Raw genomic sequence first — 18,269 nt, 5'->3', positions numbered from 1 at the left:
TGGGGGAAACATTCAACTTTATAGCATGATATTGTTATAAGTATAAACAAAAGATAAGGGTCAATTGCAAAATAATATATAGCCTGGGAACTAATCAACGAGCGAAAATTGAGTGGGACAGAGAGAAAACAAGACATTCTGATGATTAATCTTGATGTGTTAATCACTTACAAAAATAGACATTCTATTTTACCTTTACAAGTAATTAAGTCATAACATTCAATTACGTTACGAGCACTTACAAGTAACGGTGTCATGACACTCAATGCAAGTACTTCTTCTTAAGTAGTAATAAACAATTATCTTTCATTGGCCCCTGTGTGCCCCTATTAGCTATGGGCCTGGGCGCATTGAACCCCATCGGTTCGTAAGCACTATGACTGCTACGCCACTGCCTTTTATCTGACCAAAATAAAACCTGGAAAATCAAACGAAGAACTCAGTACGTCTCACAAACATTTTTTTTTTACTTTTTCCTAATAAGATAGTAGAAGTAAGTTTAATTGTACTTATTTATAATTGTAACTTCGCCTGGACGGCCTGAACAACCGAGCTGACTTTAATTTTCCCACGAGAGTTCATGGGTATACTGTCCAGAAATAAGACCAAGTCGGGCGGTGTCAGCACTCCGCCATCTTTGGCAGCTTCCAGTTCCACCATTTTGATTACTTCATCTCGAGTCAAAGTAGAGTACGCTTTCCCCACCACGCATGCGCAAATCTTTGGTTGGTTGCCTTCCTCTGTAATGGGGACGACAATCACAGAGTCGACCATTGGATGTTGTCGAATGGCTTTCTCGACCAAAGAAGGATACACCATTTGTCCATTTTTTCTTATCACATTGTCGTATCTGTGTAGAAAAGAAAAAAAAAACATTTTTTTTTGTAAGTGATTACTTTTATGCATTATGGGAAGTTTTATTCACTATTTTGAAGACGCGATAAAAGGTCATATATCTTTGAACTATCTCGGTCTTCAGACAAACCAGAAGAAATATGCTTATTTTGAAGATTCTCAAATAAGGCCCTGATGTTTAAGCAAAAGTTTTAGTTAATTTCTTGAAACTTATATTTTAATTTATTAAAAAAGGAAGGGGGTGGAATTCGAACCTGGTCTCGGTTAAATGTCGCTTGTTTCTTCTGCCTCAGTAAACTTGGGAGGTGTTAATGGCCTCTGCATTGACATGTAGTTTGGCCATCGTTATGTATTCTAAACCTTCCGCCACTCAATAAATCGAACTGTACCTAATCTATATTTGTATCCAAGTCTTGAAAACAAGTCACTAAGGAGGATCCTGTTATATGTCATTTCAAATGAAGTCATACAACATAATTTAATGCAAAATTTGTAGCTGTACTTGGCAAAAACAAAATAACCAATTGTAGGTAGTGAACAACTGAACATACAGCGAATGACATCAAAATACATTGACACTTGATGTGGCCTGGTCATAGCGCTCCCAGTTCCAGTAGTGATTTGATTTCATGATAGAGGATCTGTGTCTTTACATAAAGGCATACAAATGTTAGGGCTAGATACATTGATTTCATGATAGAGGATCTGTGTCTTTACATAAAGGCATACAAATGTTAGGGCTAGATACATTGATTTCATGATACAGGATCTGTGTCTTACATGAGGACATACACGAGGACATACAAATGCTAGGGCTGGACTGTGAAAACAATAGTGCAAGAAACACTTGAAAGTGTATAGAATTAGCAGACCTTCCTATAACGAACAAATCGCCTTCTTTATCCAAGTATCCTATATCATTGTTCACAAACCAGCCATCTGACGTAAGCACTTTTTTATTGAGTTCCTCCTGACCCATATAACCAGAAAAAAGGCCTGGCATTTGAAGCATTAGTTTACCTAAATAGAAATTGAGATAAAAGAAAAAACAAACAAACAATATACTTAAAGATAAAACGCAGTACAAATATTTGAAGTTTTCGCATTGAATATTTGTTTTGAGAGATAAAGACTATACTACGTATATATATTAGCTTTTGATTTAAGTGGACACAGTATGGTTTACATTATGTGCTTAAAACAAGTATGAGATAAACATTAGAACATAATGGGCAATAGTCATTCTCAGTAAATGATCTATTGCACGGGCTACTTGCCTGGAATGCCAGGCGCCATCTCTGTTCCATCTTCATTAACAAACTTCACTCGTGTCCCTGTAAGTACAAATAATAGTGTATGATATAATTCAGATCTTAGACTAGTAGAGAAGTTCACGGTAAACTAAATACCGTCAAGGGCGCGAAATTGAATTTCACTGTTACTAACTATATACAAGTTACAGAAAGTATAGCTTTAAAAGTTGGGTTCTGCAGAGCTGTAATGTGATGGAAGAGAATTACTTACAAACAGATTACATAACTTTTTAAAGCATAGCAAATCAATACTCCATTTTGTACACCGGATACACCAAAAAGATTTCTATTTTTAGGTTTTTAGTCATACATGGAAATCTACAATTCTAAACTAATCTGCTTAATAAATAAAACATTTAACAAAATAATATATATGTATATATTATATAAACAAATAAGCATACATATAACCTATAACAGATTAAATATGACATACACATCAATGACATGGAAAGATGGACATCTCAACATTGACCTATAACAAATCAGAACTTATCAAGTCTGGGATTTCTCTCTCTCTCCCCCCCCCCCCCCCCCCCAATTGACATTCGTTTAAGGGAATGCTGTGACAGTTCGCGTAATTAAAGCCCTCCATTTTTCCCCACCAGCAACTGTTCTTAACACCATATCAAGAGAGAGCCGGTTAATTATTTGACGTCCTCCAGCTAGCTTTTCTTTGGACGATACTTTATTTTTCCCCCGTGCTTTTACAAGTCAACACACTCAGTTCTGTTGAGAGACGAACGCTGAAACTGTTCCGTCATTTTGCAAGACATGACTCACTGTCAAAATTCATTCCTTCAAGGTACAGGGGAGGGAGCACTAAGAAAGTCTGCTGTAGGTACCGGTATAAGGAGCTTACGACACAGTTTTCATCTTACGACCACAGACGTACAAACCTTTAATGAGCTGACCACAGTTGAAATCCTGGAAGTTTTCAGAACTCCTGTGCACCTTGAAGCTGACTGATGCCCCTTCCGAAGCACCGTACCTCATTGTCAGCTGGTGTGAAATTTTCAGGAACATCTCGCAGATCTGCCTGGTGAGCAAGAATCCAGCTATGGAGAGATGAAGTTGAAGTCAAGCAACTTGTCTTACTATAGTTTATAGTTAGTTTTTTGTGTTCTTTTTTTTTTATCTCAGAGGTTCTATTAGTCATTATTCTGCGCGCTGATCAACTTAAAGCTGGCGACGCGGGTAAGGGTTGCGGTGATGTACTCAGTCATACAGAAGACACAGGCCAGTATACTGCAAGCGGCCAACCGTGACAAGACGACTCATCTGGAAAGAACTCTGATATGAACACTTCAATACTCTTGATATGATCATACTGTTGTAACCCTGTTCCTCCCGGACTAACCATTTTTTTCCACGTGCAAAGTAGGGTATTTTTTTCATGCTGTTGGGCGTAAATGACCTTAAATAGTGTGTAAATGTGTTAACAAATTTGAGTTATGAGTTTGGATTTCTTGACTGAGGATTGATGATTGTTTTCTATTTTGTTAGTGACTCTGGACATGTAAATTTGATTTGGAGATTGTGACATTATTTCTTTTTATCGGGGGTAGTAATTGATCATAGTTGGATTGTGCTTCTGCAATCGGAGAGATACCAGCGATCTGAAAATCGGTGAGTTATTTTCTTTAGTTCAAACCCACATGTTAACAATACGATCATCTAGAAAAAACTGGCGACAGATCCGTGGCGTTCCTATATAGAAAATGAGAGTTACAAAGTCAAGACAGTTCAGTCACGTACCTCTTGTACAGTATTGGCTTTTAATTTATTAGACAATAAAAGTTCCCCTTGCAGACCTTAGGATCTACAGGGCAGATGATGTAAATCATTCGTTTCTAAGGCCGCATAACTAGGGTGTCATGTGGCAACCACCACAACCGACCACCTTTACTTCCCAAACCAAAGTCAGGTACCCATTAGAGTTGGGTGGACTCAGAACTCAGAAAATGAGTAACGAATAAATGAATAAATTACCTGATACCACTGCATCAAATGGTTTATTGTCAACGTCGCTAAAATACTCAAGGAGCCCCTGGACTTCCGGTGGGGTCAGGAAAGCTGATCGAACTGGTTCTCTCGTAATTATCTCGGCGTTGAGTCTAGAGTAAAGACAAGTATTGTATCAGATAAAAAGTATAGTTTCCTCTATCAGACCTTGCAATACATGGGGCAGCTGATGTTAAGGGTTAACGATCAGGGTGTCATGTGGCCAGCACAACAACCGCCTTTACTTTCTCAACTAAGTCAAGTACCCATTAGAGTTGTCAGGACTCAGGGGCGCCCTAAAAATCCAAGTCTACACCGAGATTCAAACCCAGGGAACCAGGTTCGGAAACCAAGCGCTTAACCACTCTGATAAGAAGAGAGAAAACGATATATATAGCACCTCGCTTTAAACAGTTTTTATGATATTTACATAATGGAGATTTTCCAGCTATAAAATCAGAGTAATCTGCTCTTTGTTAACCATTTGATTTTAACATCCCGGTTTTGTTCTTCTGGCCATAAAATAGAGTAAAAAAGAAAGAAAAAGAAGAGAGAATGATATGAAGAAATGTGTTGGCGATACAATAAAATCTAAAAAAAAAACATGAAAATAGACCAGTGGTTGGACTGGTTGCCAGAGGCAATTTGAAACGCGTCATTGGTAAAATATTATAGGTAGTAGAGTGCTTCCTGCTATAACAACCTTAAAGAACCATTATATATCAAACCAAAAATCACTTCATACATAACGGTGAAAAAAACTATTAACGGATATTTTAAAATACAATTTTGCCTAACACTTACTTGTGAAGGTTCTCAGGGGGCGTCCACATATCCACCTGAACTCTGGTGTAGCCGTCTAAGATGTCCAAAAGGCTACCAACAATCCAAGAAAACGGAGAGTTCATAAATGTTTTCTTGCCAGGCCATTGCGGAATAAAGCCACCTGAAGGTAGAAGTGATGTGATCATGATTGAGGTCACAAGTGAGGTCAGTTTAGTATCAGTTCAAAGTGATGATGGACCAAACGTTATATATAAATACAATACAAGACGCTATTAGTTTTGTGTGAAATGTCTGTCCGTCTGTCCGTCCGTCCCGTTTAGATCTCGTAAACTAGAAAAGATAGTGAACATCCGACATCACAATATTTTAGGTCATTCAAAGTTCTGATGCAACGGCTACTTTTTTTTTCTGAAAGTGAAAAATCTAATTTTTTTAATCACTTATGCAAGCAATTTATTAAAGAGAAAAAGCTAATTAGTATGCATTATAAGTTAGACCTAATTTAAAACGAATAGTAATCTTGTAAACTGCAATTTCTTAAAAATATTGTGAAGTTGGAATACAGAAAGATATTTACATCAATTAAAGGACTTACGTTAATGCCTGGAGAGGCGCGGTAACTGAGCAGCAAAGCGCTTGGCTTCCGAACCAGGGGTCCCGGGTTCCAATCCTGGTGATATACCGCTAAGCGGTAAAGCGCTTGGCTTCCGAACCGGGGGTCCCGGGTTCGAATCCTGGTGAAGACTGGTATTTTTAACTACGGAATCCTTGGGCGCCTCTGAGTCAACCCAGCTCCAGTGGGTACCTGACATTGGTTGGGGAAAAGCAAAGGCGGTTGGTCGTTGTGCTGGCTACATGACACCCTTGTCAACCGTAGGCCACAAAAACAGATGAACTTTACATCATCTGCCCCATAGAAAGGGGAACCAGTTAGGCCAGGCTCACATCTAACTTTGCATTCATTTGCCCATATCCTTTGATCTGCTGAACCCTTGAGGCACTACACATGATCTGTCAACCTTCTTTCTCCATTCTTATCTCTCATTTGTCCTTGATATAATTTCATTCGGATGTTCTTTCTGAAAATATTGAAGCTTGCCTGAGTGGACCACTTCGGGGGCCGATTTTGAGTTTGTATTTCAACACAAACTGTTTTTGTAACCTTGTTTTTTTCTAGAATTTTGACAGAATTCTCTGTGACTAAGCAGTCTGATTCTGGAGCGCAAACGTAGCCACAGTTCGTGCAGGAGAATACATTTGTCTTAGGGATATCAGAAATGGCAGCTTTCTTCCACTTTATATCGCCTAAGGCCACATCCATCCTTTCGCTTTCTGCCAGCATGGATAGTCTGTCTCCATGTTGTCCGATCTTGAATCATTTTCTCTCTCATTCCTTCATTGATAGATGTAGTTCTGAGCTTTCGCTTCGCAATTTACTTAATTATTAGTTGAAAGCAAAAAATCAGATAAAGTCTTGCTCCACCAATATTACAATGAGCTTGAGGTCTATCGTATATTCATGCAATATCTAAAGCCAGATAAAGCTTTGTCAGTACGTGAGTACATAAGAAGTATACAGTGTTTCCTAAATGTCACTTCTAAAGGGATACTGTTTGTATCCTGACTTCAGGTAGCTTTTAAGATTTCATTTACAACTACATATATAAATAATGTTACTCCTCCCTCCCGGTAAAACAAAAAGTAAAGTTACCCTTCAGACCTTGAGATCTAATGGGGCAGATGATGTAAAGGTCATCTGTTTCTGTAGCTCGCGGTTAACGAGGGTGTTATGTGGCCAACACAACGACCAACCGCCTCCCCCCCTCCAACGTATGTCAGGTACACATTAGAGCTGGGTGGACTCAGAGAAACAAAAAGCTTTACGGTTCAGCCGCAGAGCTCCCCCCTGTAGTGACCTAATAAAATACTACAGGAAGACATGTCTTGAAGCTAGGCTTTATTGAACAAGAATGACAAAACAGTTCACAATAACACAGTACACATACACACACAAGCTGACCTGGTCACCATGACATTTTGATACATTTGAACAGATCAGTTCACAACACACAACAGGAAACATAAATACACAACATTCACCCCCCGTTTAGTTTCTTTTCGCTCTACTTCTGAGTGCTGTAAGGGCGTATCTCTGGCAGGTGAATTTTGTCCATTTTCAATAATGTTTTCTTCTGCTCTTAAAGCAGGTGGAACCATGTTCTCAGCAGATGTCTCTATGTCACCCCTAGAAGCCACTGAGTGTTGGGAGACACCCGGAGAAGTCTCAGTGTTACCAGTAGCCAGTTGATGTTGAAAGACCTCAGAAGATGTCTCAAAGTCTCTCGGAGCGAAATCATGTACTACGGTCTCTGAAGATGAGTCGCCTCTCGGACGTAGTGATACAGTTTCTTCCCGTCCATTTGAAAGACGTATGTGGGCATAGTTCTGATTGGCTTCAATAAGCTTCACTTCATACCAGCGGATCATATTTGCTTTGCCTCGCATGCCTTCTCATTAGGACAGGCCCTGGAACAGATAGCCAGGTCGGCAGAAAGACACCACAGGCGGACCTTCTTTTGTAGGGAAATAGTCTTTCGTGAGGCGTCAAGTTTGTAGCAGTGCATAGTAGAGATCTAATTGAATGAAGAGTGTCGTTTAGGGCTAGCTCCCATTGTGTATTAGGTAGCCCTCTTGACCTGATGACAAGAAGAATTGACTTCCAGAGAGTCGAGTTCAGTTTTTCTACTTGCCCGTTGCCTTTGGCATTGTATGCTGTGGTTCTGCTTGTTACTATGCCTTTACCTCTGAGGAAAGATCGTAGCTCTTCAGACATGAAGGCCTATCCCCGGTCAGAATGTAAATACGAGGGCGTGCCGAAAATGCTGAATAGGTTTGTGAAGCATCTAATTACTGTTTGAGTAGACATGTCAGGACATGCATATGCAAACGGAAACCTTGAGTACTCATCAATAATGTCAATAAATATTTATTTTTAGTGGTAGAAGGGAGTGGTCCCTTAAAGTCGACACTAAGTCTCTCAAATTGTGATGTGGCTTTTACTAAGCTGCCGGCAGATGGTTGATAAAAACGAGGTTTTATCTCTGCACAGATGGGGCAATTGTTTACTACAGTTCTTATTTCTTCAACTGCATATGGAAGATTCTTTGACCGGACGAAATGGAGCATTCATATTATACCAGGATGACAAAGAGTGTTGTGAAGGTCTTTCAAAGACCTAGTGGTGGTTGTACTTGCACAGAATCCACGAGAAAGAGCATCGGCGGCCATGTTGTCAGCCCCCGGCCGGTAACACACGTCAAAACTGTACATTGATAGTTCTATTCTCCACCTTTGATTTTTGTCGTTTTTAATCTTACCGTGGTGAGTTTGAAATGCGACCCTAATAGAAATTGTCTCCATTTCTTGATTGATTCCACGATAGCCATTGCTTCTTTCTCTACGGAGGATTGACGTCTCTCGCTAAGAGATAGTGTTCTGGAGAAGAAAGCAACTGTTCTTTTGTTCTGGGATAATGTAGCGGATATAGCGATATCCGATGCATCTGTTTCAACCTCAAGAGGCGTTTTGTGGTCTACATTAGTAACATAACAACAGCCATTTCTAGTTCTTTTTTTTAACGCTTGAAATGTATCTTTGACTGTCTCAGGGAGTGGGAAAGTTCTGTTGTGTACCAAAGGATGGATCTTATCTGAGAAATGTCCTATCCAGTTGGCATAGTAGGAGAATAGACCAACAGCTCGCCTTTGTGCATTTAGGTTCTCTGGTGGAAGAAGTTGACGCAAGGGCAGTAGTCTGTCGGGGTCTGGCTTCATCTCATTATGGGAGACTTCATAACCTAGTAATCTTATTCTTGAGGATGCGTATGCACACTTTTCCTCATTAAGAGTTAGTCCATATTTTTTTATAGCCCCAAGAAATTTATGCAGATTTTTAACATGCTCTGTCCTTACCACAAATGGTAATGTTATCAATGTAAGCATATGTACCCTCCAGTTACTCTTGTTCTATGATCTTGTCGATTGTCCGTTGAAAACAGGCTACCTCGTTAGTTACTCCAAAGGGTATCCTACAAAATTGGTATAATTTCCCTTCAGCTTCAAAGGCAGTATAAGGGCGATCAGTCTTCCTTAGAGGGATCTGGTGGTATGCGTTGCGCAGATCAAGGGTGCTAAATATTTCGTATTTAGCTATTTGAGAGACCATATCATCAATGCGAGGTAAGGGATAAGCATCCCGAAGTGTGAACCAATGAACAGTTTGGCTGTAGTCCACTACCATTCTTCGTTTGTGTCGTTCGTTAGTTGTTATTAAGACTTGCGCCCGACATGGAGATGAGGAGGGCTCAATGATGCCATCTTTTAAAAGTCTCTCAACTTCTGAATTGATGAATAGAGTGTCATTTGCAGAATAACGTCTGGATTTTGTTGTGATAGGTCGACACTCTTTAAGCATATTTTGGAAAAGAGGAGCGGGTTCGACATTAGCAGCTTTCATTCCATTCAAGACCATTGATGGTTTAGGCCCCTGAAAAGTGATCTATACACTCTCATGTTGTTCAAGGAAGTCGTGGCCTAAAATAACATCCTCACAGAGGTTGTCAAGTATGTGTAGCTTGAAGTCTTTATAAGTGGAGCCTTTACTCTTAATGTCAGCATTAACATGGCCTCGAGTATAACCAGTTAGGTTGGTGTTGGCCATAGATATAAGTTTTGATGAGTGAAAAGTTTTGAATCTATACTTTCTGACAGCCGATACAGAAATGTAACTGTCCGAACTACCTGTATCGATGAGGGCATCAAGGGTAATGTTGTTAACTTGTATTTTCACTACAGCACCGTCAGCACGAGATAGAGAAAACGAAGAGGCGGCTATTATTGTATACGCCGCCGAATCAGCGTTATGTCTGTAAATTGTAGAAAGTTTTGATTTGCATACCTTTTTGTAGTGTCCTTTTTTACCGCATTTATTGCAGATTGCATCTTTAGACTTTAGCGGGGCATTTGCTATGAGAGTGGATAGCACCTCCACAAAAGTAGCACTTGCCTTGAGCTGCAGCTATGGTACCGTGTCGAATCAATCGTGTCTTCAACAGCAGAGCAAAGCGGCAATTCCGACGTAGTGGATTGTTGTGCTTGTGGTGTTTGAAAAGTGGTGGCTTGTAGCGAGTTATGTGTCACAGAATGTTTCTGTGCCATCTCAAGAGATCTAGCTATCTCCAATGACTTTGCGAGGTCCAGAGATGAGTACTCTAAAAGTCTCTGCCTAATCTCTGGTGATGACATGCCACTAATGAATGCGTCTCTGGTGGCCTCGTTCTGGTTTTCGAGGGCAGTGACTGCTCTGAAATGGCAGTCTTTAGCCAGCAATCTTAATTTTTGAATATACCTGTCAACACTCTGTCCTGTTTCCTGTTTACAATTGGATAGAAGATAGCGAGCATAAACCTCATTGGTTTGTTTGACATAGAGTCCATTTAGTGTGTTGACAGCAGTTTCAAAGTCAGTACAGTCAGATATCAATTCATACACAGCATGTGAGATAAAGTTACATAGTAGATCGAACACAGCTAGGTTTAATGCGAATGTTTCAAATGTGTGAAGCCAGTGCTTCCAGATCCTTTGAGCGTACGGATCATTAGGATCCACCACCAATCTTTCAGGTCTTAGAAAACGATCCATACTTAAAGTTAGAAGCACAATTAATCCACAAGAAAAAATGCTGTTTTAGAAAAGTATTTACATACCTGATCATGTATATGAACACACATTTAGTATTCATGTATAGATCTCTATTGGGGATTTTCGCGATAAAAAATGCCAGGAACGCTTAACTGAACTTCAATTTAGCCAACTAAATTAAAAAAAATTAGCTTGGAAAGGAAAAGCTTTAAAACACAGACCTATATATATATATTATATAGATCTTAACATTAAATTATATGTTACATTGGTTAGGGTTGAAAAAAACAACAACTTTATTTCTTATAACTACTTTACAAAACACCTTGTTTCAACTTTAAAAAAAAAATTCACATTTTTCTTTTGTAGTGTTAAAAGATCTCCATGTCCAGTCTAGATATAATATACATAGGTCTGTGCTTTGAAAATTGTATTCTGAAGTGCTAAGAAGTGCTCAAAATACATTATTTGGCAGTCGCCTACACCGGATACACCAAAAAATGCTTTTTATAATTTTTGCCCTAGATAAAAATCTCTGATAATATTTCTTTAATTTGTATTTCTTTATTTGGCTACAAATACTTAGTGTTAAAATTCGATCCAAATGTCTAAAACGTTGCATCCTAGTTTATATCACATGCAAAACCTTGGAAGGTACTTTAAGCAATGTGGTATTGTCATGGATGTGAACATTGCTCAAGGCTATTGTGTGTCTTGCCAACATATCTATATCTGTCTATAGTCTAGCTATAATTACATTGTGCGCGGGTGTTTACTTTTAATACCAGCAGGCTCCCCCTTCTTTTTTTTTTCGATTACATTTTTATAAATGCATCAATACTGTTGAACGAGAGAGGAAAGAGCGGTGGGTTTAGAAGACATCGATGTTTATCACAAAATAAAATGTAGTTGGAGCCAATTAATTCCTATATCAATAATGAATACAGCTTATTCACATCTATTTCTGGGCTTACTTTCTGTATTATTTTAAGAAGCAAGTAAGTGTTCTTTTTGTTCATTCTTACAATTTTTTTTATCAGCTTGCCAATTCTTTATTGGAAAAAAACAACAAAAGTTCGGAAATAAAAACGGTTCTCGAAAAGGGCTCTAACGATCCGACAGTTCATGTATAGTATATCTTTGGGAAAGAATTACTAGCGACTTGTCATCACTTGAAAAACTCTAATTTTGACCGTTATAATTTTTCGAAATAATCTTCTAAGATTAAACTTGGTCTATTAGACAATCTTTATATCGAAGCGGGTCTCCCAGCGTCTTCTTGAAGGAGTTCTATAATGGATGGTTCAAGAAAGAAATAGGACGTTCAGGAACATTTTGCACACCGTCTTCTAATTTATCTATTGGGTTGGGGGGGGGGGGGCTTGGTCTCTAAAGAAGCCCCTGAGAGAATGTACATTTAATAACTATATAACTCTAGTGTGTGGACTACATGCAACATGGTCACTAATTTACATAACAACATGAACAGTAAGAATGGCTTAACATTTAATGTTAAAAACAATTCGGACACTCATTTGGGGGATCCGCAAGTGGGGGATTTTCAAATTTTAACCCCTCTTCCTAGCTACGCCACAGGAAGCCAGGTGCTTAGTTACCGCTCAGCCACTACTTCCCCTGTTACTATGTGGGCGCTATAAAATGGTGTTCCCTTGTGGTTTAAAACAACGACATGAAACAAGACAATCTACCTGCATCTGCATCCTCAATGTAGCTTCGGTGAGTCCTCATGACAAGTTTTGGCACCCCTGTGGTACCTGACGTGGTGGACAGTGTGGCTATGGACGTTTCCGGAAGCTCTTCATCCACGTAGACACTCGGGTAACGAGCGAGCAAAGCGAGGAATTGGCTGACCTTTCCTAATTGATATTAGATACCTCTTAATTACTTTCTTAGCTACATCTAGAAATAGGAATAAAAACCTGTAAGCAATAGGAGTGTTAAGCAAATCATACGGCAGCGTTTTTTCAACATAGGATAGTCTGACTGCGAAACTTTTGCAGACCTCTGTTTTTTTTTGTGTTTTTTTTTTGGTACCGATTCCCAGGGGCGTAGCTAGGAAATTTCCATCGTTTGGGCTCCCGGGGGGGCTTGACCCCTGCGGAGGCCCCTGCCCTTTTCCATAACATTTAATTTTTAAATGTAAAAAACACTCATTCGGGGGCCCCTCTCAACTGGGGGCCCGGGGAGATTTTCAAATTCTCCCCCTCCTGCCCCCCACCCTAGCTACGCCACTGCTGATTCCTGATGAATGTCTAGGCAACTGTATTATGCAAGAAGAGATTGGGTTTATTTCACAGTTTTTATGCCATTATGTCATCCAATCGATCGTTCGATCAAATCACGTGATTCCACATTGGAAATTCTTGTACCGTCAAATAAACAGTATTCTTTAATGTTCTGAGCTGTTCAAGTATGTCGACAGCACTGTTAATTGGCCGAGATAAGTAGATCTAAGTAAAGGTAAGAAAAAAAATTACAATGTTATACTGACCCTGTCTTTCAACACATAAGACTGTGGTCACCGAAGGCATTCCCAGATCATGAAAGCTTGACATTCCAAGATCATCTGTGACTTCACCAAGACAGTGCGCGTGTTGTGTATAGGTCAGGTCGTTTTCTTTGGCACATAGTATCAGAAATTTGGCTCTGGACCTAAAGGGAAAAGACAATTTTCTTCCATTTTCTAATAAGGAGCTATAAAGATTCTAGTTGTTATTATTCTGTTTTAAAAAATGCATTAGAAATTTTAACATTTTTCTTCAAAAAAAAAATTTCTTTTGAGTGGTTAGTTTCTGTGAATGGCTTTGTAGCAATAAAAGTTTTAAGGTTTGTTTTGTTTGAAAGAAGTTTTCCAAGTTTTGTTAAAGCACAGTATGTAGCACATTCTAGGTGTCGATAGTCTGTTTTCCGTTTGCGAATTCTCGTGTGACTTAAGTTGATACACAACTGGGGTCACAGGTTGGGCATCTGTAATCACCAGACGCTATTGATCTTTCACCTTTCTTTCTACTTCTGGTGTTTCACCCTTCTTTCTACTTCTGGTGTAAGTTCAGTATTAATAAGCAAAACTTAAAAAATAAATACTTTTAAAAACAATGTGTAATTGTATCATTTAGTTTTTATCAGTCATGTAATTCAATTTGTAATACGTATAGACTAACAATAATAAAATAGATATTATTTTTACGAATTGTTTTTGTTTAGCGCAAAATCATGCTTTTAACTTTCTCAAAGCGTTATGATCCTATCACTTGTCTGAACCAGTTGGGAGAGGGGAAAAAATGGGGTATCTTGTAAATGTTACAGTGATCGCTTTTTAAATGCATTTAATAAAAAAAATGGAAGACTTGAATTCGAACTTGCGTGTTCAAGCCTCCGCAGAGTAGCATACTAACCACTGACAGTGAATTGCCTATGAAAATAGGTTTTATAGTTATTTATTGTTAGTTTTAAAATTTTAAGCGACGATCTCCTTCTCTTCACAATTATAAAGGGGATTAATTTAACTTATAACACCACATTTGTCTATACAATTTCTTTCCCTTGTTCGATTTCAAACTAAATAATTATTTACCTATAGTTAATTAACTTTTTTTTTTTATTGATTCTTGTCAGGTACAAGAAGTAATTGTGCACAATTGTACAAATTTTTTTTACCAGACAGACAGAGGAATTCAATATATAAGCATTGTAACAAAATAATACACCTTGAATGGTTTAACAGTCTGGAGCTATAAACCCAACGGACGTCAATGAATTTAATCACAGCAACACGTTTTGTTATATAATAGTTCATTAAGCATTTCTAAAACTCACCCCAATATAAAATTATAAAAAAACAACAACTAAATTTTCAAACATGTTGCGGTATACTCTACAAGTTATAAAAACACAGTTTGATATTATTTGAAAAAAAATATATATGTCACAGGTGACGGAATCTTTGCAATTATCCTTACGTGTTAATGAAATGTGTGAATTGTTGGGGTGCTTCCTTAGTTGCTTCCGTTACAAAAGCTACTCCTCCAGCTAATATGACGCCATGATAACATACAGCAAGCTCGAGGCTTGTAGGCACACTGCAGGCCACAACATCTCCGCGTTGAAGTCCTTTGGATACAAGAATGTGAGCTAGCCTGAACAAGAGAACAAATTAGAATATTAAGAGCATTGCGTCCATATGGTCATTGGAGCTGCCGTCTAATGGGCCACTTCAAAATTAAACTGTAAACGAATGTATAACATTCTATTAAATATAATAATATTTAATATTCCTTTTTAATTAAGTTAACTTACCTACACATAAAGATTCGTCATTTGCACTCGTCTATTTTATAAGAAAAAGATTCTGCCTGCTGCGCAGAGTAGACTAATGCTAACTTACAATAATAATGTTATAATTTGTAATATCTTAGAATTATCTTATCTTATCTTATATAATACAGACGTTACTTCAAAAAAGAAGATGATTACGTCCTACGCGTCATGCATTTAGTCATGCATATTAACCAATGACCTAAATTCTGCCAAGTCACTGGTTTTCCTGGCTAGCTCAGGCAACCCATTCCATGCTCTAATAGCACTAGGGAAGAAGGAGTATTTGTACAAATTAGTCCTAGTATATGGGACGAGGAATGTGCCTTTATATTTGTGTCTTTCAGAGTATTTTATTAAATTTTGTTTTTGTATTTGAAGATTATGGTTCAGTGTTTTATATATAATTGCTACTTTACTTTCGAGTCTTCTGTCCTGAAGGCTTTCTAAATTTAGGGATTTTACTAAAGGTGTTACTCTAGTCAAATGTGAATATTCGTTTGTTATGAATCTCACTGCTCTATTTTGTGTCTGTTCCAGTTTCTTAATGTTTTCTAGAGTTGAGGGGTCCCAAATGGAGGATGCAAATTCTATTATTGGCCTAACCAAGGTTAAATAGCATTTTAGTTTTATTTTCTTATTTGATTTATAGAAATTTCTTTTAATAAATCCTAATGTTTTGTTGGATTTTTTGATAGTTTCATCAATATGTGGATTGCATGACAGTTTTTCATTTATTATAACACCTAGGTATTTTGCGTTTTTAGTCTGTGCTACTGGTTTGCCATGAATAAGATATGTGGAATTAATTTGTTTTAGTTTTTTTGTTACTCTTAACAACTGACATTTTTCTGGGTGGAAAGACATGCTCCAATTAGATTCCCATTTCTGTAATTCATCTAATTCTCTTTGTAAAATATCTGTGTCTTGTGTTGTTTTTATTGTTCTATATATTATGCAATCGTCTGCAAATAATCTGACTTTTGTTCCTGAACTAATGCAATTTGGTAAATCATTTATGTAAATTAAAAATAGTAGTGGACCCAAGACTGTTCCTTGAGGTACACCTGAGTTTACTGTTATCGGTGTTGATTTAGAGCCATTTATTATTACAAGAATGTGAGCTAGCCTGAACAAGAGAACAAATTAGAATATTAAGAGCATTACGTCCATATGGTCCATATTTATCCATACATGATACACTCTGCTGTGAGCAATACTTGATACACATTGAGCGATTTAACATAGAATAATAGAATGAAATGTTTTCGCACTGATCTTTAAGTATCCAATGGGGCATTTAGAAGTAGAACAGATTATTTAATGAAGCATTTACACAAAGAAAAGTGGGGTGGTTAAAGATAGTACCTAACCTTTGAAATTCTCAGACATCTTTTAACCTATATTTATTACAATACCTCGTAACTGAGTCGTAACTCGTAGCTTTATGGAAACCAAAAACTTCTGGGTGTGTAAAGGGTGCCAAGACCTTGACAGGGATCTCGAAAACGGCCCTAATGATTTTCTTGGAAACTAGACTGTTGCTGTATATCTTTAGGAAAATTACTAGCTAGTTTGGCCGTTATAATTTTTCAAAGTAAAATAAATAAATAATTTAAATTTCGCTAGAAAATGAAATAATATTTATCTTGAACGTACTATAGGCCTACGTCTTCAGGTATTTCCTCATGTAGGTATTATTCATTCAAGAGAATAATAAATTGATGTCTTCTAACACTAGATCTAAAGGCCTAGCATTAGGATATTATAAAGTATTGCAGATCTATACATTCGCTTAACCAGGATTCTTTGCCGGGCGGGGATGGGAGGGGGGGGGAAGTTAGGGTGAAAAATGTTTTTAAGAGAAAAATAATCGCTTTATAAGTTCTATAAAAGATGTAATGCCTTTTTTAAATAGTATTTTGTTTTTTGTTTATTCATACCTTAAAAAGAAATGTATAACTTTATCACAGATACAGTTCAACAATAGACTTTGATGTCTTTAAATCTATGGTTCAACAGATGGCAAATAAAATAGAAAAAAAAAAAGAGATTTGTCCACCTTGAAGATAGATCCCACAGCTCGCTAATACTGATAGAAGTCCGATGAAAGTCTGTATCATAAAAAATATACAGTTCTCTGTCCGGCGTCTCCTTCTTTAAAACACAAAGTCTGTTGGGTACAGTTTTAGCCATTCTCTGTTATTTCAGTCTACTAACCTACCGACTTATCAACTTATGGTTTCAGAAGTATGCTCGAGATAGCAAAATAATCACACGAACGAAGTAATGGATGGTCATTGATTTTTTAATAATTAATAGTATTGTAAAATGATTTTATCCCCCCCCTTTTTTTCCACGCACACACTCAAGCTTCTACTAAAGAGACATACATATAATATTCAATTAGTGTTATCAAATTATGTTATTGAGTTACTAAGCTCTTAGCATTGAATATAATTAGCAGCTTTCACTGATGTTACTTACAGTAAAAAAAAAAAAGTAAATTTATTATAAAAAAAATAATTTCCACCTTTAGTTACTGTTTATATATTTCTAGTGAGAAATAAAATACTCTATATGCTATATTTTATTATGTTTTGGCTAACTTTGCACTATTCAAGGAAACACTTCAAATGTTAAAAAAAAATACTTTAGTTAAACAAACTTAGATAGAGTGTAATAGCATGGAAGATTTTGAATAAATCATGTAATAAGTTTAATATAGATCTAGACGAACAATAATTATGTCATGGGATTGGAATTACTTTATTAATTTTTCTTTTGTAGTTGGGGAGGGGTATTTACAAGAAGGTTTCCGTGCTGCTCTTTCAAAAGCAATTTAAAAAAAAAAAAAGAAAATAGTTGGACTCTAAATTCGAACTCGAGCTTCCCCGATGGAAAGTTGACGTGTTGGTCACTGAGCTATTGTACTTATCAAATTAGAAGGTTTTATAGTCTATTTTTGCTTTATAATTTTGAGCAAATTACCTAATTTTCTACACAAGACTGATCTCCCCTTAGCATAATACGATTACTATATGAAACAAAAATAATTAATTACGACTAACTGATTAACAAATTGCGAAATGTTTTCATTGTTTCCTGTGTTGTCAACGACAATGAACAATACTGCAAGTTTCAAGTCGATCCTAGAGCGGAAAGTGGGACAAACAACGTGTGAAAGATTCCATGCAGACAGACGGAGGGAGTTAACACAAGCTTTGTGAACATTCTGAAAATAGGTGACCTTATATTGTCTTTGACTTTGAAGAAA

The 18,269-nt window shown here is 37.3% G+C and overlaps 1 protein-coding gene across 1 annotated transcript; it reads right to left on the bottom strand.

Moving 5' to 3' along the window:
* Nucleotides 1-447: 447 nt before the first annotated feature.
* On the bottom strand, nt 448-17,277 carry LOC106066434 (3-[(3aS,4S,7aS)-7a-methyl-1,5-dioxo-octahydro-1H-inden-4-yl]propanoyl:CoA ligase-like). The gene is made up of 10 exons (XM_056037808.1): nt 17,055-17,277; nt 14,638-14,814; nt 13,170-13,330; nt 12,367-12,534; nt 4,977-5,118; nt 4,161-4,285; nt 3,068-3,226; nt 2,133-2,189; nt 1,728-1,875; nt 448-850 (listed from the first exon to the last, which is right to left on the bottom strand). Exons 1-10 carry the CDS (start codon nt 17,186-17,188, stop codon nt 514-516), a joined length of 1,608 nt encoding a protein of 535 aa, XP_055893783.1. The 5' UTR covers nt 17,189-17,277; the 3' UTR covers nt 448-513.
* Between the last annotated feature and the right edge of the window lie 992 nt (nt 17,278-18,269).

This window comes from Biomphalaria glabrata, chromosome 8 (genome assembly GCF_947242115.1).
Source record: "Biomphalaria glabrata chromosome 8, xgBioGlab47.1, whole genome shotgun sequence".
Lineage (NCBI taxonomy): Eukaryota > Metazoa > Mollusca > Gastropoda > Planorbidae > Biomphalaria > Biomphalaria glabrata.
This window is presented reverse-complemented; position numbering and strand designations above follow the sequence as displayed.